This window comes from Ascidiella aspersa, chromosome 6, assembly GCF_963924565.1.
Source record: "Ascidiella aspersa chromosome 6, kaAscAspe10.2, whole genome shotgun sequence".
In the NCBI taxonomy this organism is placed as follows: domain Eukaryota; kingdom Metazoa; phylum Chordata; class Ascidiacea; order Phlebobranchia; family Ascidiidae; genus Ascidiella; species Ascidiella aspersa.
In genome coordinates, this window is record NC_139452.1 from 12,728,696 (window position 1) to 12,753,354 (window position 24,659).

At 36.7% G+C, this 24,659-nt stretch overlaps 4 protein-coding genes across 4 annotated transcripts; all 4 read right to left on the reverse strand.

Annotated features, from left to right (window-relative positions):
• Nucleotides 1-1,135: 1,135 nt before the first annotated feature.
• LOC146139931 (carboxylesterase 4A-like) lies at nucleotides 1,136-10,567 on the reverse strand. Its single transcript, XM_083391609.1, has 9 exons — nucleotides 10,384-10,567; nucleotides 9,868-10,057; nucleotides 9,186-9,382; nucleotides 8,695-8,858; nucleotides 8,351-8,496; nucleotides 7,387-7,608; nucleotides 6,885-7,047; nucleotides 2,625-2,871; nucleotides 1,136-1,805 (listed from the first exon to the last, which is right to left on the reverse strand). Exons 1-9 carry the CDS (start codon nucleotides 10,536-10,538, stop codon nucleotides 1,652-1,654), a joined length of 1,638 nt encoding a protein of 545 aa, XP_083247735.1. The 5' UTR covers nucleotides 10,539-10,567; the 3' UTR covers nucleotides 1,136-1,651.
• A 4-nt stretch (nucleotides 10,568-10,571) lies between these two features.
• LOC146139932 (DNA-directed RNA polymerase I subunit RPA12-like) lies at nucleotides 10,572-11,537 on the reverse strand. Its single transcript, XM_083391610.1, has one exon. The coding sequence runs from the start codon at nucleotides 11,446-11,448 to the stop codon at nucleotides 11,089-11,091; it is 360 nt and encodes a 119-aa protein (XP_083247736.1). The 5' UTR covers nucleotides 11,449-11,537; the 3' UTR covers nucleotides 10,572-11,088.
• Nucleotides 11,538-11,627: 90 nt separating this feature from the next.
• Nucleotides 11,628-14,730, reverse strand: LOC146139933 (uncharacterized). Its single transcript, XM_083392314.1, has 4 exons — nucleotides 14,554-14,730; nucleotides 14,230-14,370; nucleotides 13,961-14,065; nucleotides 11,628-12,444 (listed from the first exon to the last, which is right to left on the reverse strand). The coding sequence occupies exons 1-4, from the start codon at nucleotides 14,615-14,617 to the stop codon at nucleotides 12,359-12,361; spliced, it is 396 nt and encodes a 131-aa protein (XP_083248440.1). The 5' UTR covers nucleotides 14,618-14,730; the 3' UTR covers nucleotides 11,628-12,358.
• An 854-nt stretch (nucleotides 14,731-15,584) lies between these two features.
• LOC146139934 (fatty acyl-CoA hydrolase precursor, medium chain-like) lies at nucleotides 15,585-24,411 on the reverse strand. The gene is made up of 9 exons (XM_083392206.1): nucleotides 24,210-24,411; nucleotides 23,687-23,882; nucleotides 22,984-23,180; nucleotides 21,769-21,932; nucleotides 21,518-21,657; nucleotides 20,399-20,623; nucleotides 19,488-19,644; nucleotides 18,343-18,586; nucleotides 15,585-16,608 (listed from the first exon to the last, which is right to left on the reverse strand). The coding sequence occupies exons 1-9, from the start codon at nucleotides 24,368-24,370 to the stop codon at nucleotides 16,443-16,445; spliced, it is 1,650 nt and encodes a 549-aa protein (XP_083248332.1). The 5' UTR covers nucleotides 24,371-24,411; the 3' UTR covers nucleotides 15,585-16,442.
• Nucleotides 24,412-24,659: the final 248 nt, after the last annotated feature.

Genomic DNA, 24,659 nt, shown 5'->3' on the forward strand with positions numbered 1-24,659 from the left:
AGAAGTTTGTTGAGCAGCTCAAATGGCCAGGCAATATGGCAGAACCAAGCCTGGTCATACAGCAAATATTTTATAATATATAATAGATCTGAACAGACGTTTCGATAACCTATAAAGGGTGGAAATATTATATAACACCCTGACAATAAAAAATCGAACGCGGTTTAACAGACGAAAAAAACAAGATACAGTAAAACCCAATAACACAAAATTGCGCTAAGGAAGCTGCAGCTTTCTAATGGCCGTTACTTGCCCTGTTGAAGATTTCCGGTCTTACTTTTTGAAACTCTTTGTAATTAACTCATTAAACTTTTTGTCATAACTACGGATATGTAAGTTAATTTAGTGACAGCTCGTGTAAGTGAAGTTTGACATGGAGTTGTCCGCAGACAGAGCTGAACTTTGTGACGTCATTTATGATTTTTTTTTATTAGCTCTAGTAAGAAATAGATCTAATTCGTCTCTATATTGCGCCACGCGCGAAAAAAATCTTTAGACATGACCTGGTTCTCTACCTTCTATTGGATCCCTCCCATAAATCAACCCATCGGACAACGTCAGTATCCTGTCACCAATATAAGAAACGCAAAAACAAGATTAATATCACTGAGGTTTGCTATAAAGTCTTCATTAAGAAGTTTTGGCCTACGAAGTGCTATAAATTCCGAGTTTTTTTTTATTTACAATACGCCACACAAAAATGAACTGTGGATAAACTTGCTGGCTGGATATCTCATAAGCGTATCTGTTACGTGGTGCGCACATCTTTACTTAGGACGTCCCAGTGTTCCTAGCATGTTGCTTTCTACGAGAGGAATTTGAAGAAAAATTGTGCTTAAAAATTAGTCCAAAATCGAATGAGCCAAACTATCAAAGTATTGCTACTTCCAATCGAAATATTACTAAAATACACTATGTATCCTCAAACTCTAATATTCGCCCGAACAACGAAATATGTTATAGATGTAATATTCCGACATTATGTGTCAGGTAACCCTATCGTCTAACCATATTGAACCACTAACTTGTATAACGAATAGCATTTATTGAACAGTTTTCATTTTAAGTGATTGCATATTAAATGACTGTTAAAACAGACGAAAAATTATAAAACTGGTTAGAATATTGCATAGTAAAATACTTAACGTATTTCTCGTCATTAAAGCGCAAAAGGGAAAACTTAAAAAATATATGAACAAAAAACCCATAAAATAGAGCACACTATACGGTAATACAAATTTTGTAATATTATGTACATAAAACCGTTATTCTATATACTATGGACAAAAAATAATTTAATGTAAAGGTCAGTTTTTCAAAAACACACCGGACTATAAATAAGATACTAAAATCTCATTTTTAACCGTTCTCGAGTACTTAATGCGAAATAACTAATGATGCAACTAATAGTGACTAAGTTTATGTTGGTCGCTATGTTCGACAATTATTGAAATAGTTTAACGTAACATTGTGATTCAAATTAATAAACTACAATTTAAAATGTGCAACATGCAGAACAAGGATATAACTTAAAATGTCGACTCAAATCAACACGGGGATAATTGCAACAGGAAATCACAAAAAATACAAAGATATGCCTGATTTATTTTTCTTAAATTCCCATAAATTCGGAGCACCATTTCTTCGGTTATTACAGCCTGGCAAATTGCTGACCTAACGTTTCTAAACTAACGGAACCAACACCAGAAGCGACGGTGAGGGGACAGTCAATGACCAGGTGGTGGCGACCTTCTGAGGTGTAGCGGGGCCAGTGAAAATCGACGAGTTCCCCCTTGTTAGGATCACTGAAAAAAAACACGTAGGTCACAGCGGTTAAAACGCGATTCGATACACATCACATATTGTTATGAAAGCTGGAACACAATTAAAACGACAACGCAATACTGCTTACATAAGTTACGTTGTCACAGTCACTTACGCTGCTATTCTACAGACCAAGTTTTAATCGACACCTGCTAGTTGATTTTGCCTACTTCCAAACAATTCATACTGAAAGTCACACCCTTTGTAATATGTAACGCATTGCAGGTATCACTAATTTAAACGGGAACACTAAAGTAGAAAAAAGTTCGTATAGGCCTTTTGGCACAGCCCATTAAAAAAGTGGCCTTTGACGAACAAATGCATCATAATCACACATAAATTAAGCCTGATGGTGAGATTTTTTCCTATGACTAAAAATGAAGCGAGAAATTCGAACTTTCTGGATATCGATCTAAGTTCGTTTTTTAGATGTCCACAACTGGACAATTCCAATATTACATCGTTAAGTTTTTTCAATTTTCAGTGAGGAATAATCTTTTAAAGTATCCTTTGAATAAATTAGTACCTCTTGGTTAAGCGTGGTGCGCTTGTTTAATTCGTTGTTATCGTTGGCGATTAACGCAATAATTGCACCCCAGCAGATAAAGTAAAACAATTTGTTATAGATATCACAAATTAAGGCCACCAGAAAATTTGATAACTACGACCAATCTAAGGGAACTTTGACAAACTGCACTCGCAACTCTGCATAACATAATATACTTCACCGAAAATTAAAAAAAATAACTAGTTAATTGTAATCTGTAAAGAAAAGTAGTGCCAAGTCGCACAGCTCTGACCCTGTTTTGGCGAAGTTGGACAGGTAAATCATCATCATGGCGCTGAGGCGCTGCTCGTCCGCTGAGAACTTGTAGCCGTCTTTGACTCGGTCGGGCAAGAAAGGGTAGCCAAAGGTAAGCGGAATGTCATCGGTATGGTCGCATTGCACGTAATCGGCCTTGCGGGCCTCGGCAGGCCCGTAGTTTGGGTCATGGTGCATCTTGGGCTGGAGCGTCATCCGATACAGGAAGGTCGGAGAGGAGCAGCCTACGGTGGAAGAAAACGCTCACGTGAAATTAAGGAATTACCTCCAACTTTTTGGCTACTTGACTGGGTTGCGTAGAGAAAAATAATTTACCGATGAAGCCTTTATCAAGCATTACTACCATGCATTGCTTAATTTGACGTCACTATGCACGTGACTGATGTTTTCAGACGCGTGACCAATAGCCGAACAGTGCATTTTTGGCGTGTCGCAATTCATTCTACTGGATACGTCTTATAGGCTAGCGGCTTGAATCATTGTGTTCTTTTATCGTGTGTTATGAGAGTTATGAATGTATACTCAAGCAAATATCAACTGAGTGAAGTGACTCTATATGGAGTTCAACAAGCCGTCGGCTCTCGTATTAAGAGCCAGCGCCCACTTACCCGTAACTACATCCCTTATTCGCTAAAACCGACCAAAAATACTTCTAACTAAATTGTATGACAGTACATTCACAAGAAATGAATACTTAAAAAATACAGCAGTTCATACCAGTTAACTGTATTATACTAATGGGTCATTCCATTGCTACTGGTACAGTGGTGGCACCCTATGTCATAGATTTTTTTTAAATTTTATATGTACAATCTCCCTGCAATTCTACGAAAAGTGATACCAATTTTACCGAAATTGGTCAAGTACTTTTTGAGATATCAGCGACTGAAAATTGGCCCTTTTCAGGCTTTTTCGTGATCGCTCATGCGTAAAATTTAACTGCAAATTTTGTTTGACCTATTATGAAAGTGTTTTAAATGGTAACTAAAAAATTCCAATGCATATCAGTTCTTCAAAGTAAGCAGATTCTAAAAAGATATATTGTTGTTTGTTTTTGTATCACTACAGGCCACCAAGTGGCTAGTTTCACACATGACTATTTGTGATCAGTCATGCATGACAAAACTTTGATTGGTTATAGCGAAAAATACTCTACTTCGATTTTTCTGCAACTTAGCTTAAATGAAAGGTAATTTTGTTGGCTTTCTAGCTTCCAAATATGAAGTGGGATATTTGAGTAGAAATTACAAAATTTCATTGCTTTGTAATAGATTGCGAAAAAGCTTTATGACGCACTATTATAATGTATAATTATGAAATGTGATTGTCTGGTGATTCCAGGAAGTCAAAAAAACTTATAGAAATCTGCTGGTACAGCAATGCACACTAGAAGCCAATACATAGACCAATAATTTTAATCAATGTATGGCAAAATTGCTATTAATTGTATAGTTTTGCGACTGAAAACTTTATGCACAGTCAGCGCACAATACTACTTATACTAACACAGAGGAGGATTCTATACGATGACAAAGAGAAAGATATTATACGATGTTAAGTACAAGTACATGTGTATATTGGAAGACATCTCATATTCAAGTAACAGACTACCAACAGCTTAAATCTTTAGCAATGTTATTGCAAAGCACTGCCCCTCATTCAGTTACACCAGAGGCAGGAACCTTTTTAACTAAGGGAGCCATAACAGTCAAATATTCTTTTGTGTTTTCATGAGAGCCACAAACATCTAGCTTTATGTTGGCAAAAACTAGTAAATCGTGCAAGGCCATTTATTTTGTTCTCATTTAAAGGACAGAACATAATGTGCATTAAATTTAATTAGTTAGGTTTGCACAAATTTGATTACGGAGTTCGGTTAAAAGAATTGGGCCTTTCGAATATAAAGAGATTCGCTAGAAGAAGGAAAAAAATTTGCTACTATGAGTAATAAAAAGAAAATATAGAGTTAGGAAAGCGGTTGTGGCCGCTTGCAATTTTATTCAGATCATGCTGAGAAATGATAGCTTACATTTATCTGCAAGCAAGATTCTTTTATCAAAAGAGCCATATGGCCTTACCAAAAGAACCATACATAACTCAGGTTCCCGACCCCTGAGTTCACAATATTAACTGTACAGTATGTTCTAAACAGCCATTATTACTAAGTACTAATTAATAATACATCTAAAGATCTAACACTCATTACGGTTGAAAGTTGGTGGAAATAAGCTTCGGTGTGATTTCAAATCAGCACTGAAACTAGCTGCAATTCATACTGCCTCAAGTTACAAAAACTTATAAAGATGTGTGGGACCAGTCACACCACTTTTTTAAATTAGGCTTCCATCAGACTTGGAGATGTGGTATTGTCCTCTTAATGTTAACAAAACATGACATGCAAGGTGGCACAAAACATGATCAAATGGAAAAAAGTATTGGTCTTGCTTTTGAGGCCAGTAATATGTGTTTTTGTTGCCAAACTTTTTCAACCATTAGTTTTGAAGTGATTCCGAAGGACATGAAATCAGTTTCTTCCCATTTGCAAGATTGGTTTTAGTCTGGACCGACTTTAAAAGGTACTATACTCCACTATTTGAACCACTGAATGAAGGAGTTATACGACATAAGGACAAGTTGTGACCTTGAATTTGCTGCGCAATCTAAAATTTGTAAAAGCACTACACCACCTTAAATGCCAATGCTTTCTCCTGTTGCTTATGTTTTACAAGTTTGTATATGAGCATGACTGGTACATGGGCTGCATAGTCTCTATTGCTAAAGATGATGGTATAAATGTCAAGTTGTTACTGCATGCATCCAAAAAGAACTGCTCAATCATATTACTGGCCTCAAAGGCAAGACTAATATTTTTTCCATTGGACCATGTTTTGTGCCAGATTGCATGTCATGTTTTGTTAACATCAAGAGGACAATACCAAATCTCCAAGTCTGATGGAAGCCTGTTTTTTGAAAAGTGGTGTGACTGGTCTCACACATCTTTATAAGTTTTTGTAACTTGAAGCAGTGTGAGTTGCAGCTAGTTTCAGTCATGATTTATAATCAAACCAAAGTTTATTTCCATCAAATTTTCAACCTTAATAAGTGATAGATCTTTAGATGTATTATTAGTTATTACTTAGTAATAAGGGTTACTTGGAACATATGGTGCAGTTATTATTGTGTAACTGAAGGAAGGGCGGTGCTTTGCAATAACATTGCGAAAGATTTAAGCTGTTGGTAGTATGTTACTTGAATATGAGGTGTCTTCCAATATACATATATACTTGTACTTAACATCTTATAGTATATTTCTCTTTGTCATCGTATAGAATCCTCCTCTGTTAGTATAAGTAGTATTGTGCGCTGATTGTGCATAAAGTTTGCAGTCGCAAATCATTAAAATTATTGGCAATTTTCGCCATACATTGATTGAAATTATTGGTCTATGTATTGGCTTCTAGTGTGCATTGCTGTACCAGCAGACTTCTATAAGTTTTTTTGACTTCCTGGAATCACCAGACAATCACATTTCATAATTATACATTATAATAGTGCGTCATAAAGCTTTTTCGCAATCTATTACAAAGCAATGAAATTTTGCAATTTCTACTCAAATATGCCACTTCATATTTGGAAGTAGAAAGCCAACAAAATTACCTTTCATTTAAGCTAAGTTGCAGAAAAATCGAAGTAGAGTATTTTTCGCTATAACCAATCAAAGTTTTGTCATGCATGACTGATCACAAATAATCGTGTGTGAAACTAGCCACTTGGTGGCCTGTAGTGATAAAAAAACAAACAACAATATATCTTTTTAGAATCTGCTTACTTCGGAGAACTGATATGCATTGGAATTTTTAAGTTACCATTTAAAACACCTTCGTAATAGGTCAAACAAAATTTTCAGTTAAATTTTATGCATGAGCGATCACAAAAAAGCCTAAAAAGGGCCAATTTTCAGTCGCTGATATCTCAAAAAGTACTTGACCAATTTCGGTAAAATTGGTATCACTTTTCATAGAATTGCAGGGAGATTCGACAAATAAAATTAAAAAAAAATCTATGACATAGGGTGCCACCACTGTACCAGTAGCAATGGAATGACCCTAATATTACCGAGTCCGACATCTAGATAAATTTCTAACCAAAAAAATTAACCAGAGCGACTAGAAATTAAAACTAGAGTGGCTAGAATTAAAAATTCAAACGCTTTAAAAGATGAAATCACTGCACAAACCTGTTCGCCTCTCCACTTCTGCAATGACATGATTTACGAAGATGCAGTCGCCAAACATATCGCCGAACGCTTTTGAGAATTTCATTTTCTCTGGCACTTTACCTTCGTTCTGATCGATGTACTTTTTAAGGAGGGCCGGAAGAGTTTTACGGGCATCAATTGACTGAAAGAAATTCAAATAGAAATATGGGTGTCCGACTGTCCGTTGATGCAGAAAGCAAAATGTTAGAACATTATATAATATATCTAAAAAATCAGTTCAAATCGTGAGCAAAACCGAGCTGAAATAACACAATGTCACAATAGGTAGTTTCGCTGTGGTAAGCAAATTTAAATAGCCTAGGTAATAACAAGATTTTTTTATTGTTTAACTTGCTATTGCCAGAAAATTTAAATATGTGTACGTTAAGTAATTATACTCATAGCTAACAACAAAAGTCAAGGGGTTCGGGTGTATAAGTTGTGGTATTTTTTTAGTACTTTTCGACCTCTGTCAAGTTACCTTGTCATAGGACTTGAGTAGTGTCCTCCCGGTCTCATAAAACATCTGTTCTGTGTAGCCAGTGAAAAAATGTGGAGTCAGATATTGCATGGTCCAAGCACCTTCATCGCTGTTGTAGCCCAACAAATAGGGGCAGTCGAAAATGTCTCCTTTTTTAAAAAGGTTTTCTGGTGAGTCCGGAAAGTAGTGATTGTCGAAGTTGGGGAGCCACGCAAACCGGGCCTGTATTACATGTAATTGCATTAGGGATAGGCTTCCTAAACGAAAGTAATTGGCTTTCAGAAGTTTTTGAATAAAATGCATGCAGGTAGTCTAAGTGGACTCAACAGAGTGCGACATGCACTTGCGCCGTAGCAAGGCATAAAGCGCTACGTACACACAACATAAATCTATAAATCGTGAAGGTTGAATAATTTTATCCAAGTATTGTAGGTCCGCGAGTTATTCTAAAAAATGCGTACAAACGATTGTCCGACTCCGGCCTTGAAAATAATTATTTTTTTTTGGTCCACAGCTTTCAAGGAAGATCAATATTATATTTTTATTCCTAAAATTTATTAAAATAAAGTTTGCTCTGCCAGGCACCAACCATGTCAGTACAAAAATCGCTTCCCTTGTGAAAACCAAGGTACTATTTATCCATTGTTTCAGAACCAGAATTTGCTTTTTATGTTAATTTGAATTGGAAGGTCGTAACTGTAAGCAAGCTTAGTATAAAACGTTTCGTTTAAAATCTTTTTTAAATATTATTACTAAAGCAAAAAACTAAGCAAAGACATTATTGTTTAAAACAGAAAATGTTTTGATGGCATATTGGTAAGCCGTTTACCCGGTTTGTTAATTTCACTGTTCACCTGGTTTGTCAAATTTAGTGGCAAAAGTGATAAAATATATAACATTCCACATCATAAAACAAAAAAACTACAAACACACAAAAAATAAATAAATGTGATAGAAAGCTGACCATTTGAAGCTCGAAATTGGCATGCAATATCTTTTCAGCAGAAAGTGATTGCAGCTTTTTTATAATTGTATCCTCATCGGTATCATTAATGCCAAGGATTTCCAGAAACTTCTTTAGAGCCCTGCTTTGGTCGGTTATGTACATTTCTGTAAAAGGTTAGTCTTGTGTTGATAGAGAAAATCACTGTATAAAAAATAACATGTATGCACAGCACATGCAGACTAAAAGGAACATAAAATCAATATCAGCTTGCAGGCCATGAAATAACACATTGTACCCAAATATGTTAGTCTATTTAAACTAAAAGCTAAAATCAAACTTATATATATTATGTTGAAACATACTTGAACAAGTAGCCACACCGCTGTGACTGATGGCCTTGTGAAACAAACCACGAGAAAGTGGTGACATCATATGCATGCTGATTGATATTCCACCTGCACTCTCTCCAAATAACGTCACATTGTCTGGGTCACCACCAAAGTGTTCAATGTTTTCTTTCACCCATCTGTGAAACAAACCAGCAAACTAATACTTTGGATTTGTTCTGTCTTGGTTATTAGGTTAAATGCCCCTATACTATTATCAGTTAAAAATGAACATATATATTCAAAGTTGTCATGATACATGACTTTTACTGTAGATATTTATGTGGAATTTAGTAGGTTTATATTATATTTTTCTGTAATAGATAGAAACATCTTGTAAACCAAAATAAACCTTATGTCATATAGAAAAACTAAACAATATGATATGAAATTTTATATCTTAGTACTCGAGTGTAAACTGTTTAGTAGCACACAAAATAAGTGGAATAAAATCTTTATACTCTTACCTAAATGCCTGAAGTTGATCCAGCAGTCCCAAATTTCCTTTGCACTTTGAATCAGGGCCCATGGATAGGAATCCAAACACATTTACCCTATAATTGGGCACCACCAGAATGACCCCATTCATTCCTGCAAGCGCTGTCCCATCAATAAAAAAGTTAGGCCCGATTTGCATTGCACCCCCATAAATCCAAATCATAACCTGCAAACAAAACAAACAATTAATATACAAAAAATACAAAATGGAAACATTATGTTACTCAATGCTTAAACCAAAATGGCATAATGCAGGAAATAATTGCTAAAAAAAATAGTTTAATTCAAAAAAAAATTTTAGAGTTTGATTGTACATCTTGTTATGCAAAGCAAAGTAAAAAAAAAAATATTGTGGTCACAAAGTGCAATTTATATTAAATTAGACTAGAAAAGACGTTATTTATCAACTCATATATATGTAGCTGTATAAGAAAAGCAAATATGTGCACTCGCAAATGGTACTTTGGCATCCACTTCAGAGACCTCCGTTGTCACAGCATGTAACATATTTTTCTTAAAACGACAAGGGGGCGACTAAGTGTTAAGGGTCCAAGAAAGGGAGTCAAAAGCCAAAATTGAAAATCACTGATTTAAACAAAAACCAAAGATTGTAAGGCCTAGGATTGCAACATATTACAAAAGGATTCTTACCGGTAACTTTTTCCTGGTAGCGTTTTCTGGAACAAATACATTCAAATACAGGCAGTCTTCATTGCAAGTAGATTGGCTAAAATTCTTCTTAAATGGAACAAATTTGTCAGCCATTTCCCAAGTTGCGACCATTTGCATGGGAATCTTTCTTTGTGTCTTTTTAGCTAAAACACCACTCCATGGAAGTGCCCTGGCTCAAGGATATATAAATACAAATAAGCCAGGTATATATATAAAACAATATACATAAAAATTAGCCAAAGAGGGATTATCATAGTATTCTTTTATCATTTGTTATATTATTATTAACCATTAAAATATTGTTATACAACAGTTTGAAAAATGTGACACACGACAATAATATGAGGTAAATTGGTTAATTACTAAGTTATCACAATATAAATAAAAGTAAAAAAAAGATTCACGATATCTATATGAAATTATTCCTAATTTAATCTTCTGTAAAAATATTCGTCATGCCAGTTAACAAAAAATACTTTTAACGGTAGTACTTACTTTTGAGGGGGCATAAACCTTAGTTTGCCGACAGGGGGTTGAGCATAAGGTATTCCGAGAAAACTCATGACAGGCTTTGCTTTTGGCTCATTAGCCCGAGACACTAAACAACATTTAACCTTGCCATAGTTGGGCAGAGTAACAACTTTGTTCATGGTTAAGTTGTAATGTTTAATATCTATTAATAATAGATAAAAAAGCAACAAAACACAGGTTATAAGTTTTAACCTTACATAAAGCAAAGTTTAGTGTTAGTTAATATTCAAAAATGTACTTCTGTTGTTTGCAAATAAAAATACAGTTTATTACATAGCTGAGCAATGATTCACTGAGGGTAAACTAGGCAACATAGGCTTTAAGTACAGTTCAATGCTGCCCTATCGCTTATGAAGATTACTCTATTCCTTATCTTGAATTGAAATAATATAAGTAGAAAATGTCTATTTCACCAAAAAAAATTTCACAATTTAAAGGCAATGATCCATCAAACGATTATTTCCAAATAATTATATTAGAACCAGTCTTAAAAGTATAACATGTCTTAATGAGATCTTGACAGTTCACAGACAGACATTATAGGCCTGACCAGGTTGTATCAAAATCGTGGTGCATTTTTTTATTTTGTGGGACTTGTTGTGGTGTTAAATAGAACTTCAGGGTGCACTTCCATACTTTCCTAAGTAAAACAGAGTCAAATAGCTAGTCTTAGGAATCCTCTTTTTCCATGTTACCACAATTAATACAGTAATAGAAGATTGACATTCCCTCGTCAGCAGAGCGCATCTGCTGTGTTTTGTATGTCATCTTGTTATGTCCACATTTCAGGCAAACTCTCTCGATAGTTGGTCCACTCATACTGTTGCTCACTTTTGACTTCTTCTGTTTCTTTTTTACTTCGTTAAAAATGATTTCCGCTTTGGTCACAACCATGTTATTGCACTCTGTGCTTTTCATTTTAAAGCCACATCGGCAAGAAATGTAGGCCTCAAGCATCACTGGATCGACAGGAAGAGGCAAAATCATACCACAAAGAGGGCAGAACCCTGTATTGGCAACAAAATCCATCACATAGAATTGTCAAAGTTAACTTTATTGGCAATTTGTTTATGGTATCACAATGCAGGAAATGCAGTTTACAAGTGAAACAATGTTAATAAACCTGAAGCATAAAACATCACGTTAGTCCAAACAATCAAGACAATAAATGCTAAACCAACACCATGGTGTTCAAAGGGTAATTTGTATTTCTAAAGAATTAGAACAGTGGTTATATGATCGAACATATTTTATGATGCCTCAAATCCTTACTTAAGCTTTTATTGAAGGTTCATAGTCGGCGTCACTCTGTCGGTACTCTGTTAAAGGTGCAAACTCGATTTAGTAAATTGCACGTAAATATTTACGCCCACAAATCATGTGTGCATAAGATGTTTTCATAAAACTACTCCTATGGCGCGCGCTATGCACATCCGAGATTTCTGCGAAAGTGCCATCTGTCATGAAATGACCAAAGGGAAGTATGAAATGCATACCGGCGATTTTGTTTCTCGAAAGTTTAAGAGACCTCAGGTTCGACATTACTTGCTACATTTCTTAATAACTTTGATAACATGGACAATGGACATATTTTGAGATTGATTGCAGTTAGAAATTTAGGATAAAGATCCACAAAATAAACCGGTGCAGCTACCGTAATTTTTTTTGTTTACCAATTACGTCACGTAACACATGTGAAACATAAAAATCATAACATAAAAATTATTTTGTCAAGTTCAGCCAAATAGGCGAATAGTTCCTTACGATAAAACCATAAATTGCCGATAGTCATCTTAACTATTGCACACATCGAAGAGCTTTCGGCGGCTAGCAAAATCGATACCACAACTTAAAAGTGGCATTATGTGAGTTCACTCCATGCTCTGTAACACGCGTAATGCTACGAGATATAGAGGCGCTTCTACTTGTACGACTATCGTCAAATAATTCGGAAGGAAGATATCAGAGCGCAAATCAGCAGTATCATGATGGAGATCCGTGTACTCGAACCGCTATTGCAACCGTCTGCAAATTAAAAGAAGAGCTAAAACATTAGCATAAAATCGGTTTCAGTTCGGAGAAATGTAAAAGTTCCCGTTAAGCACCGATTCAAACATTTTTAAAGTTTATAAAGTTCTGATTCGGCACCGCTTTCGATAAAAACACTAAAAAAACTGTCTCAATTACTGCAAAGTAAATATTTTGTGTTTAATCCAAGTTTTACGAACTTCAAAGATCAAAATGGGTGGTTGCTAAATGACTGCAACACTAATAATACCGCTACAAAACTAAAAATGCAATGTCTTTTGAAGAACAGGCAATAGTTTTCCACGGTCCTTGGTCTATTGTTGTTGCCTTTATCACATTTTTGACATTTACCTGAGCCCTGGGTTAGCCTATTGCTAGATTTGCGGTTAGCCAATGTAGCAAACACAGTAAGTTTATTTCTATGGGCAACTTTATTGCCAGATATTTACCCCCTCAAAAAAAGCGTGATAAAAGAAACAATATTATACGTTATCCGCAGTGGAATTGTTAAGACTATTAGGCATTTAAGTAAAAAATATATATATATTTTGCCCGCATGTAAACATATGGGCAGGTCGAGGTGGGCGAGAGGCCATGTCCCCTTCCAAACCATATCTTTTGTCTATTTGAACTTCGAAAAAATAATATTTTTCGCGCTAATTTTTTACGGTGTAGTACGTTTTCACTGAATATTTCTTCCCATTTTGAGAATTTTATTTTGACTTGACGATATATTTTGAGCCAAAACGAGCTGTAGCCTACGCAATAGGGCGCCCTCCAACGAAAGTTTTGATATTTTAGGTCAAATATGCTACAAATGGAATTTTTGCTGCTTTAAGAATGTTTTTCAACTTTTAAAGTTTAAATTTCTATAGGACCTATTTAAAATTCAATTTTTGTCAACTTAAACTAGTTAACAAATAGACATTTTTTATGTTAACATAACCCTGTGCATTTTCTATTTAGACCCGCTCAAAATTGTATAACCTACATTTTTGTTTTCATTTTTAGGCAATGTTAATACAATGTATATAGCCTACATTTTTGTGCTTCCCACGAACTTTTGCATAAGTTTGCGCAGCCAAAACTGTTAAGTTGGCGCCTACAACTTGTTTTGTAAATTGAAATTAATTAGTGCTATATATTGCGTAATCTTAAAGTTTATTTATGTGTCCAATACCTCACCGCTTCTAGTAAATTCATAGCCTTTTTTCAAACCAACGAACTCAAAATTGTTTCGCTCGTGCAAACGCTTCGTCGTACTATAGTCTCCTTGACTCGATTTCAATTGTACATTTGCACAAGAATACGAAAAGAACAACAGGTTTCTAAATGTTACTCGTTGTATGACGTCACGTTATACGTAACTTTGTGTGACGTCATCTGTAAACAAAATAATGGTCTCCCCCGTCCAAACGCTACATATAAACCTTAGTAAACCCTGTAGAGTGCTTACTTAAAACAACACTAATCTTTGCTTCAAGGCAGTAATTAAGATATTAATAATACAAACCGGTTTGACAGAAGCAGAAGGTCTCGCCATACGTTGTAACACAGGCATCGGATCCAGTCATTACATTGGGCAGACAGGAACGAATAGTCTCGGATTCTCCATTGACTGCAATGTGCAGCTCAGCTTCAATTATACTTGTTATATTAAAGAGCACCAGTTTTTATAAATTAGCCTCGTGGGTCTATCCAGAAATGCCAAACTATCTTATTTTTACATGGATCCCTGTGTTTACAAATTTAAACTACACGAGAGCGGTGTATAAGTCATACCTTGACGTCGAATTACACTGCAAAAGAAGTGATGAGAAGAACATTGAATCAAATGTTTTTTAGCCAAATTCCAGGACCCACAGTCGAACGAGGAAGGGTCGTTGGAGTCATAAACACAAGAGTAGCACTTCAGGCAATTTCCTGTTATTACAAAACGTAAAATTTGTCCGTGCACTTGGTATTAAAAATTAGGCTGATAGAAACGCCTCAACTGAATTATGCTAATGTATTTTGTTCGCGTTTTAAAGTAAGTATTGTTATGAAAATTGTATTCATCTAAATATCGTAGGTAAAAAAAATCAAGAAGAACATAGGCATAATCACCTTTTTCTAGAAAAAGAATAATCACAGCACAAGCGATAACACATTTTTTCCACTCTCCAACCATAATAGTGCTTGCAACACTACCAACCGACTGCGGTTACAACAGAGTGGCTTAATCAGCAAATTCAAGGTCGACAAGTTGTTGTTTACGTTAATGCGACTGTGGCTGTTGGCTGGTTTGTGGCATGCATTAACAACACGGCGGTTCGTTCTAACGCTAATTAAGTAGCTCCAAAATCACCGAGCCTGCTGCGGTTAGTATAGGAAGTTGCGGAAGTAACAAGCTCGGTTTTGAAGACGCAGTTCCGCTAGTTTGCAGAGCATCCCGTTTAGCCTGTCTAGTATTTGCTGTACTAACACATAATTAATTATTATAGATTGACTTTTACTGAAATATCATCTTACGACGCTCACGACGCCCGCAGAGAAAAGGCGGACAGTCGAGACAAACCAATCGTGGCCCTTGTTGTTTAACAAATTACATACGACTCTAACACATTGTGTAAAGATTGTTTAAAAGTAAATATATATTTTACACACATTATAATCACAATAAACGAACCGCGCTTTAGTATCCAATTAACTATCTTTGTTCCATAGACATTTCCAGTGGTGTCTAACTAATCACCGTCGAGTTCAGGAGGGTGCTAACGGCCATGGCATGCTTCTCCCATAACTATGTTTTAGTCAGTTTTAAAGAAGTTTAAAGGATAGTTCGTAAAAAATTGAAATGAAAGGTTTGCTAAGTTATTCTATATTAATGAGTTTGGTGTGCCTTATGCGAATATTTGCTTTATTTTACATTGAAATATAAGATTGAAAAGTATATATATAATGAACTATAAGTAACCGAAAAGTTTATCGCGCTTTAGAATAGTTGTTATTTATTTCAACTTAAACTTTGCACAATAACATTTCGGTCATACTATTAGCACTTAGCATAAAATCGTCTTTGCAATTTCTCGGATGTATGATACTGACCCCTCTCTAACCTAACATAAGTAAGATTAAATGTACTCCTGTTCCGCAGCGTTTTTTTTATTGTTTTCTATGCAGCCAATATGGATGACAGATTCATACGATAAATGTACAGATAAAAGCAACGTTTTGCAGCGCAAACAGATTGTCGCCCATAGGTTAAGTGTATATAGACTTGCTTTGCATATTTGAGCAAAATTTGACTGGAGACAGCAGGTTTACTAAGGTAAGATATTCAGGAACGTTACGTTATAAGTTTACTTAAACGTTAAAATCCTTCGAATCAATATATAGTCAGTATATAGCCTATATAGACATCATTAAGTCAGTGATCATCATCTATTTCAGTGCGAAACGACTATAACAGGGGCGGATCAACGATTTTCGTTTGGTTGTGCCATGAAAATGTTTAGAATGACGTCACAAAGTTACTATACATAAAACAATTTATCCGAAATACAGCTGTTGTTCTCGAGCGGACTCGTGTGCAAATATGCAGCTAGAATCCGGTCTAATCGTGCGAAGGGCAAAAAATGCGTTTATTTGGTTTAAATTAATAAACCTTTCAAATTAAAAAGATATGTGACGCATGGGGAACAATGACTCAAATTCTAAACTCTTAGCTATACCAACTTTTAAAATACACCACAATGAATGAACGGCTATCACGTGGCCCATAACTACACGGTAAAACTGAAATAACAAAAGTCATTATAATGAACTTAAAACGAAAAATAGCAAAAAATAACAAGGTAAAAATATACAAATTTAAATCTGGCCAATTATGTTGATCGTTCTTTTCTGAACGGTTCTTATACGGTGTGAAAAATATTGTGAGTGCGAGTATTTGGTGAAAAGACGCACTATCTATAGAAAACACAGTTTACTGTTTTTTAAACGTAAATATTGTGCTAGGCTTGAAGTAAAGCAGGAAAGTCTTGACCCCACAGTTTAAGCAGGATTCCACTGAGAGGTTGACTGGATGATTCCATTTTATCACCAATCTTGAGAAAACTCATCGAAGTCGGATCAAATTTTAGCCAGTTCACGTGCGATGATTCTCCTGTGTTAGGATTTCTAAAACAATCAGTTTGGAATAATTTACTTGCGACACTGCTTGGTGGGTCATTTAAAGCAGTGGTCGGCAAACGCCGGTCCGCGGACCGGTACCGGTCCGCGAGGAGTTGGTTACCGGTCCGTAGCAGTGTTGTCAGATTAAAATTTTGTTTAAACACGAACTGTACGTAAAAACCTGATAAAAAGTCAAAAATAATTAAATGTATTTTTATATTTAAAACACATTTACCTTCGTTTCAATAACTACTCCATGGTTGATTGGTATGATAAAAAATCTCAATTATAGTATTAATCTCTCGTGAGGTTTAAACCAACTAGTGTGCTGAGGCCATACGAGTTACATAGCACGTTCACAACATCCATATTGTATATTTTTATTACAAAATCTAACTTCTAGTACTTACAATATATCGAAAAATGAGCTAAATTATCACGTGGTTTATTAAGCGTGCTCACCTTAAAGTGCAATAGAATTTCATGCAAACAATATTGACAAACTATGTCCCATAACGAAATAATTTATTATTTTGATATTTAGGCAGGAAAGGTTTCGAAAAAACGTATGTATATTAATTAGTTTTAGACTTTATAAAAATGACAAAAAAGCCAAAAAGCCTAACGATTTGTCTGACATCAACCACGTTAAAAATTGATTTTTGATGTCAAAAAAGCCTGGCAAGCCATGTACGTATGTCTATCCTATACTTTTCAGGTGTCGGTCTGTGGTTCGTACTTTTTCATAGTGCCATTTTTTCGTGTTTATATTACGTAGGCTAACTATTAAAAGTGTCGTGTAGGGCCTGGAAATGGAATCATACATTATTATATGTTATACAAATGTGTGACTTCTTTTCAAAGAATGCGTTAAATATCCTTAGTTTGACAAGCTGGTAAGGCCTAAAAATTTTATTAAAATTAAATTGCTTGGCGGGCCGGATGCCGCCCGCGGGTTTCCGTTAGTTTATAAATTCTTAGGTGGGAGCATCTCTTTGCGGCAAAACAAGCATAAAGTTCGCATTGAAAGTTGTAATAAATTTCCTTTCCTGAACATTTGTTGTTTTTTAAGGCCGGTCCGCGACAAAATTTTAGTTTTAAACCGGTCCGCAGTGCCAAAAAGGTTGCCGACCCCTGATTTAAAGGAAAGCCGATTAGGCAGCAGTTTTTAACATATTTCGTTGGGATCACAATCATATAGGCCTAATCCTGGATTTAAATGCCGAATTTACTGAACATTTATAAAATCCATATGATAATGAATAGCTCATTTGTTAGCAATCTACGTAAAAATATAACCGTTCACATGATTTTTACGTCAAGAAATTGTTTGTTCTTATCAATTTTTATGTAGTCAAGTGGTTTCGTTTTACAGTTAATAAAAAAGGGATATGCATATTAGCGTTCTTTTTAAATTTTAAACATTTGTTTTAAATAAACGGTAGAACATCTCATATTTTTGTCAAATGAGTATCTTTAAATAATGCCAAACGACATGTCTTGAGAAGAACGTTTATTCCAAGTTTATAACCATTGGTCTAGCCAATTTCACTTCGTAATTAGTATTATATTTACGTTAATAACATTTAACCTGTTGTGACACACGTGTAGTAACGCAACTGTTAGGCTATATAATTTATATTGCTAAGTTTACACCCGGTGTTGTAATAACAGCCCAACTCATTCCTATACCTCCTATGCGTAACCAACATATATTTGCCTAATAAATACAAAACGCACCCGAGTTTTGCAAAATTTGCTATGTAGGACATCCAGTCCTGACTGAGGCGAATTTCTTCTTCGGTAAACCAGCACTTGCCAACTACTTTGTGAGATAGCGGAAGGCCGAACGTAAACAAGAGGTCGTCTGCGTGGTCTGCGTCGCAAAAGGTAGCTTTGCACAGCAGCCCTTCGCTGTTTTGCTCGCTATGGTTGCAACGAGGCTGGTGTGTCATGACGCACATGTACGTGTCGTTCCCAACCACTAAACAAGTTAGATAAAACCTGTAAAAGTTGCTTGATTCGATAGGCTATTGTAGTGGTTCCCAAACTTTTTTATTCCGTGGCCCAAACTTGGTTCATAAAACATTTCGAGGTCCACCATATGCCTTAGCCCTTTTCTGGTACGAAATTTAGCCAATTTTCCCAATAAGACTTATCGCCCTATGGCTAATAAATAAAGCAAACTTTAATCTAACAGTAACTAAATAATCCTTTTTCAGTTTTAAATGAAATTGAATAACTTTTTCAACAGACTGAATTTTAAAAGTGCACTGCCGTGTTAAGTGTGTAGCAAAAAATCATAAGTAAGAGCACCTATACCCACTGATCGAAGCGCCAACGTATTTCGTAAAAAAATACTTTTTGTAAACGGGATAATGTGAGTTGAAAATTTTTTTCATTGGTAGTTGTAGGATAAGCATCAAATTATATAGTAGCAATATTGTCAAAAATAGCTCTATGGCCCACTGAAAATGGACTCGTGACCCACTCCTGGGCCATGGCCCATAGTTTGGGAACCATTGAGCTATTGCAACTCTAGAGAGCCACTATATATATTTTGACTGATATTTTCATAAATTTCGTCCTTTTAAATTTGGTAGATCCGTTACATCCCTTAGTTTTACTGAGTGAAAGTCACTCATATTTTTAACTCGTCCAAAATCAGATGACCAGCTGCATTACAGTAAATAGAGGTTGATTACATCTAACTTAGGTCGTCTAAGTTGAAGGCCAGGCAACAACACGTGAAAAACATTGCATACGGCCCTTTAGGTTTCATAACTTGCCATTATCGAAATGGGCTGCTCCCAAATATTCTCATCTAGTATAACCTACAATAACACATAACACTCCAGTCTGATGTTTTTGGCAGCCTTACTCACTTGAATGAGCAGCGGCATACTGGATCGTCGTAGCTGCCAAAAACGCGTCGGTTACGATGCTTCCAATCAACTTGCTCCAACGATATTGGTCCTCGGCCGGGTAGATCGTCCAGTAAGTGTCGGTGATCAGTTTCAGTGCCTGATCTAGTTTGTCCGCCTATGTTGGTAAATTAGAATGACAACTAATAATATGTTTCACTGTTTTCTATTGTTCGATTTTTTTAAATCCTTTTGAGTGGAAATATCGGATAAATTTATATTTTGTGGATGGTACTCAATAACTCAAAAACACAGCTATTAAATATTTTGAAATTGGCAATAGCCTACACTAAAAAAGAAACATCTACTGAAAAAAGGCTGGATACCCATTAAATAAGACAATAAATCAATCCAGACCGTTGCTCTTAAGTAAGTATGACAGACAATATTGTGAATGCACAGTAAACTTTTAACCAGGGCTGTGGAGTCCGACTCCCGAGTACCGAGTCCAACTCCGGCCAAATGTGCGATTTCGTCGACTCCCGAGTCCGGCTCTGACTCTACAGCCTGTATTCCGCCAATTTACGTCACTAAAAGAACGTGGATATGTAACAATCCACCTATATGGGTGTCGTATAACTCATTTACTCACAATACATGGTTGGGAAATATTCCACCGTACGCTATTCCACCTTTACAATTTCCAGTTGGCGGCCATATCAGTTTTAAATGTGTTACTGCGCATGCGCATGTCGCACCCGGTACTCGGGTAGTTTTATGGGGTCTTACTCGAGTCCCGAGTCCCGGTTCCGACCCCGACCCCGACCCCGACTCGGCAGCCCTGCTTTTAACATAGCCTAATAACAATAACATGTTTCGCATAATTACGGCAAGCGCAACCAGCACCGTTAGAGTACATGAGTTCGACTTACAGGAACCACGGCTCCAAGTATACCCTTGGCGATCATCGACCCCAAGGCCTCGTCCAAGCCCGTTTTGAACTGGGGCGGGTAATCGAGTGTCAAAATGCCGTGGCCTTCTGTATTGTTGAAGCCCGTCATGAAGGGAACCTTCGCAAAGTCGCCGCCCTTCAGCAAATTCGCCGGATGATCGGGCAGAAATTCGCCATCCACCGTCAGGCCAAGCGAGGCTGGAAACTGTTACGAAATAAAAGGTATTACACGAACAAGACTGTAAGAAAAAAGAAGGAAGAACTGGATTACAAAGTGAGGAAATTATTTTGTAGTATACGCACTTGTTCGACACTTTGGTGGTTATGTGTAACAATCCAATACCAACTTAATGTGGGAATTTCAGAAAAGGTTTGAACAGAGCGAGATTAAATTGTGAACAAAGTATATTGTTTAGTAAAATTTAACAAATAACCTTTATCGTATAAGCAAATTGTGGCGCTACACTTGGGTAACAAACAGGGCTTTGGAGCCGGTGCATGAAGCTGGAGCCCCGGAGCCGTGCATTTTTACCGGAGCTACGTAAACTTCAAATGCAGCAGGAGCTGAGGACAGTTGTTTAAAAAATAGACCCGGCTCTGAAGTATTTCATAAGATGCTATGCTACTACTGATGGCTGAATTCACATAATTTAACAGCAACCCTTCACAAAATTAAGAATTGGTGCCTCTTTGGCGCCAATTTTTCTAACTAACCACGTTGCTGGGGGATTTGACAGCAGACTGAACAGAGCAGTCAGCTAGCTGTAACCGATGATGCTGACTACTGACTGACCCCATTTGATAAATTTTACCGGAGCAAGAGCTGGAGCCAGAGCAGTGGTACCATAATAAGCTCCAGAGATGGAGCTAACCTATGGTAAAAGAGAGCTCCAGAGCTGGAGCCGGAGCAATTTAACATTTTCTCTTGCTCCAAAGCCCTGGTAACAGATATTTTGTCGTTTAGATTTTAGCCATTATGTTAATTTAAACACAGTCGTAGAACGATGGACTTATTTAAATCTAACATCCCAAAGGTATGAGGAAGAATCCGAGACTCATGACATAGTATTTTCGACACAGGACCTAGTATTTTTCTCACCAGTTTATGATACTGTTGCACCAGCTCGTCAACGGGAATTTCTCTGAGCTTTTTTAAGTATTGGTCCGGCTCCGTTTCTGCGATGTTCAGGGCATCCAAGAGGGTTCGAAGATTCGCAGATTTGTTCTCCGTAAAACAAACTAAAAAATACAGCAAAGGTAAAAAACACGGTATTATAAACCTATTGGGTACGGTCCCTTAGGTTTCGTTGTTGTATTTTATCAGTAACTTCACATACATGTTTTACTTACGCGGTAGAGAAGCCACTCCGCTTTGACCGATAGCCCGGTGAAATAGTCCCCTAGAAAGAGGTGATAGAAGGTGGAGTCCCACCGAGGATGACCCGGCACTCTCACCGAATATAGTGACATTTTGGGGGTCACCTCCAAAGTTTTTGATATTGTCACGAACCCACCTGAAAGCGAAAAATATATAAACTATTGTGTAACCTACAGGTGGCGCAAATTAATAAATTAGTCCAGACATACTTAGGCAAGGATTCGATAAGAGCATTTGCAAAGTTTCAAGTGGAGTCCATCACACAACACCCCAAGCAAATAGATCTAAAAGGTAACACTTTTTTAGCGGTAAAAATGTTGCAAAAGATACCTACCATGGCACTAAGCACAAACGTTTTTTTTATAAATATCAATTCTGCTCAACAAGAAAATCCATCGAGGAACAACTTTATGCTTGATTGCGATTGACTGAAATATTTTTTCGAGACTCTCGATCGACTGGTTCGGCAAAAAAGTCAAAAGAGAAATTATTGCATATTTTTAGCGGTAATTGCATTTCAAGCCAGCGATGGAGGTTAATTTGCTACGTCGAAGAACGATTTATTAGGCTTGTCCAGACAACACTTGGTCCTTTTAAGTGCGACAGCTACTGTAATGACGTAACACATATTCGACGCGATCGACCAGGTGAAATATGATGATCGACTGGTCTTATTTTAGCTGACTTGGTACACAGCTCGGCGCATAAAATGTTGCACTAATCGTGCCATAATAACACTCGGAAAAAACGATTTTCGTTTGGTGTATTGCAGGTGGCGAAAGACGTGTTTGTAATTTATTGTATTGCCGTACAAAGAACTTTCAGAAATATGCTGCTAATAGTCGAAACATGATTTACCAAAATCAATCACAAATATTTCACGATCTTGGTTTAGTTTATGTTAACAATTGCACACTAAGTGGATTTTTTGGAAATCCCCGCGGGTCGGAGCTCTCTCGGTGCTACGGATTTGAGTGATTCACTGTGGTTTTCCGCTGAAAATCGTATTTGACTAGTTTCAGCACACTTCGCTTTACAGCAAACTTCGAGACATGTCTCATTGTTCTTTTAAGGAACTAGATTTTAGCACTAGAACTTAGGTCTTGTCCTAGCAATTCTGACGTAGGGCAAAATTATTATCATATTAGGAAAGAAACACGTTTCCAATAAAGATATAGTTTTCTTACTGTAGTGCGGCCACTTGGTCAAACAAGCCGAGGTTTCCCGGGATCGCGCTGTCCTTTCCCCCACCCAGGAATCCCAGGACGCCGACCCGATAGTTGGCCACCACCATCACGACACGGTGAATGCTGCAAAATACATCACCGCTGTACGGCACTGTGCCGCCCACTTTGAAAGCGCCACCTGGGATCACAAAAATTACCTGCAGAACAATAGAAGGCAGCTAATTAGGGCGAAAAAGACAAATCGGAATCCATGAAAATTTCAACGAAATAAATTATTAATAACCTGAACGCAGTTGCCAATTTTAGATTATTATAATAGCCTACTCTCTCAAAGCGGGGATACTATAATCTTAGAAATACCGATACCTGTTTTATGAAGTCAACGTGTTATTTACACAGAATCCAGTGTTTTATTTTGTTTTAACCAATTATTCAAATCGCCTCAAGGGGCTTAGGGTACGTTTCAGCCCCACCACCAGTAAAATTACTTTTTTAAACTTTTTTAGAGAGCGATGCTTGCTTTTTTGGCTCACACTTTAATCCCTTTAAAAAGACCATCAAAAACGCAGCAAACCCATTGAAGTGCACACCGTCCCACTTTAATGCTATATGCGTTCTATTTATACTTCAAAATTATCTAAATGCTCGTCCTATTTATACTTCAAAATTATCTAAATGCTCGCTACAAATGGGTTTAACGTACCGGAAAATTCGTGCGGTCATTTGCCTCTGGCGTGAACACATTTAAGTAGAGGCAATCCTCGCTAGTGACGAGCAGTTCGTTCTTCACAACGTTGTAGAAAGGCGAGTATTCGGCGACCCGCTGAAGGTTGCCTGGGTGTTGCGGTGGATTTGGAGGATGTTTTACGCTGTCTCTAACCCCTGACCACGTTTCGGGTCTATACATAAAGGTGCAAAATGGTTACAGCGTTTCATAGAACTTCGTCAAACTATATTTTGCACGTCGAAGAGAAACAATGAGTATCGTTCATTACTCTTCACAATGAAATATTAATAAAATATGTTGAACTAATTTTAGAGAATTACCTAAAAAATGAAGCTATGTGCAAACGTTACACGTACTTGGTATTCTAAAATATCTAAACTCGTTTAAAAGGTAGTACACCAACACCTAAATTTACACCAATTACATTAGCTTACGGAAAGAATGGCTAAAACTGCGAGTTTAACCCGCTATATATCAGTCGCATCAAATAAACACTTACTTTTGAGGTTTCTGAAAGCGCAAATCATTAAGCGGCGGTTTTGCAAACGGTATTCCAAAATAACCGATCACCTGTCCACCATTGCTAAGGCCCACAGGTTTTGGCAGCAAAACTCCTTTCACTGCTCCTTGGCATGTGCTTACGACTGGGGAAGGCGACATTATACAACATTTAACGCAAGAGTGCCCACAGCACCGGATTGCTAGCAAGCTAAAAGGCAAACAGCGAAGGTTTTGTTCCAACAACACTTTTTTGTGGTCACCAAAAAGCAAATATTTACGTCGTTAGTATTTGTATGTTGTACGTAATTACCTCAGGGCTATACGTAATTACCTCAGTGCAGTTTGTACACTGTTAAAGTAAAAACCAGTAGCACTTAAATTTACTATTTAACGCATTAAAAACCTTTAGAAATATGCTATGGAGTATAAATATATATCATGAATACAA

Excerpts from the sequence above, each read along its gene's own strand:
- LOC146139933 (XM_083392314.1), bottom strand. The coding sequence starts at position 14,617 with ATGGTTGGAGAGTGGAAAAAATGTGTTATCGCTTGTGCTGTGATTATT. Across the intron at positions 14,066-14,229 it reads CAGTGTAATTCGACGTCAAG|TCAATGGAGAATCCGAGACT; the intron begins GTATGACTTATA and ends TGCACATTGCAG. Across the intron at positions 12,445-13,960 it reads CTTCTGCTTCTGTCAAACCG|ACGGTTGCAATAGCGGTTCG; the intron begins GTTTGTATTATT and ends TTTAATTTGCAG.
- LOC146139932 (XM_083391610.1), bottom strand. The coding sequence starts at position 11,448 with ATGGATTTTGTTGCCAATACAGGGTTCTGCCCTCTTTGTGGTATGATT.
- LOC146139934 (XM_083392206.1), bottom strand. The coding sequence starts at position 24,370 with ATGTCGCCTTCCCCAGTCGTAAGCACATGCCAAGGAGCAGTGAAAGGA. Across the intron at positions 21,658-21,768 it reads CGGAGTGGCTTCTCTACCGC|TTTGTTTTACGGAGAACAAA; the intron begins GTAAGTAAAACA and ends TGTATTTTTTAG. Across the intron at positions 20,624-21,517 it reads TGCAACAGTATCATAAACTG|TTTCCAGCCTCGCTTGGCCT; the intron begins GTGAGAAAAATA and ends ATTTCGTAACAG.
- LOC146139931 (XM_083391609.1), bottom strand. The coding sequence starts at position 10,538 with ATGAACAAAGTTGTTACTCTGCCCAACTATGGCAAGGTTAAATGTTGT. Across the intron at positions 10,058-10,383 it reads AGGTTTATGCCCCCTCAAAA|GGCACTTCCATGGAGTGGTG; the intron begins GTAAGTACTACC and ends TCCTTGAGCCAG. Across the intron at positions 8,497-8,694 it reads CGGTGTGGCTACTTGTTCAA|AAATGTACATAACCGACCAA; the intron begins GTATGTTTCAAC and ends AACCTTTTACAG.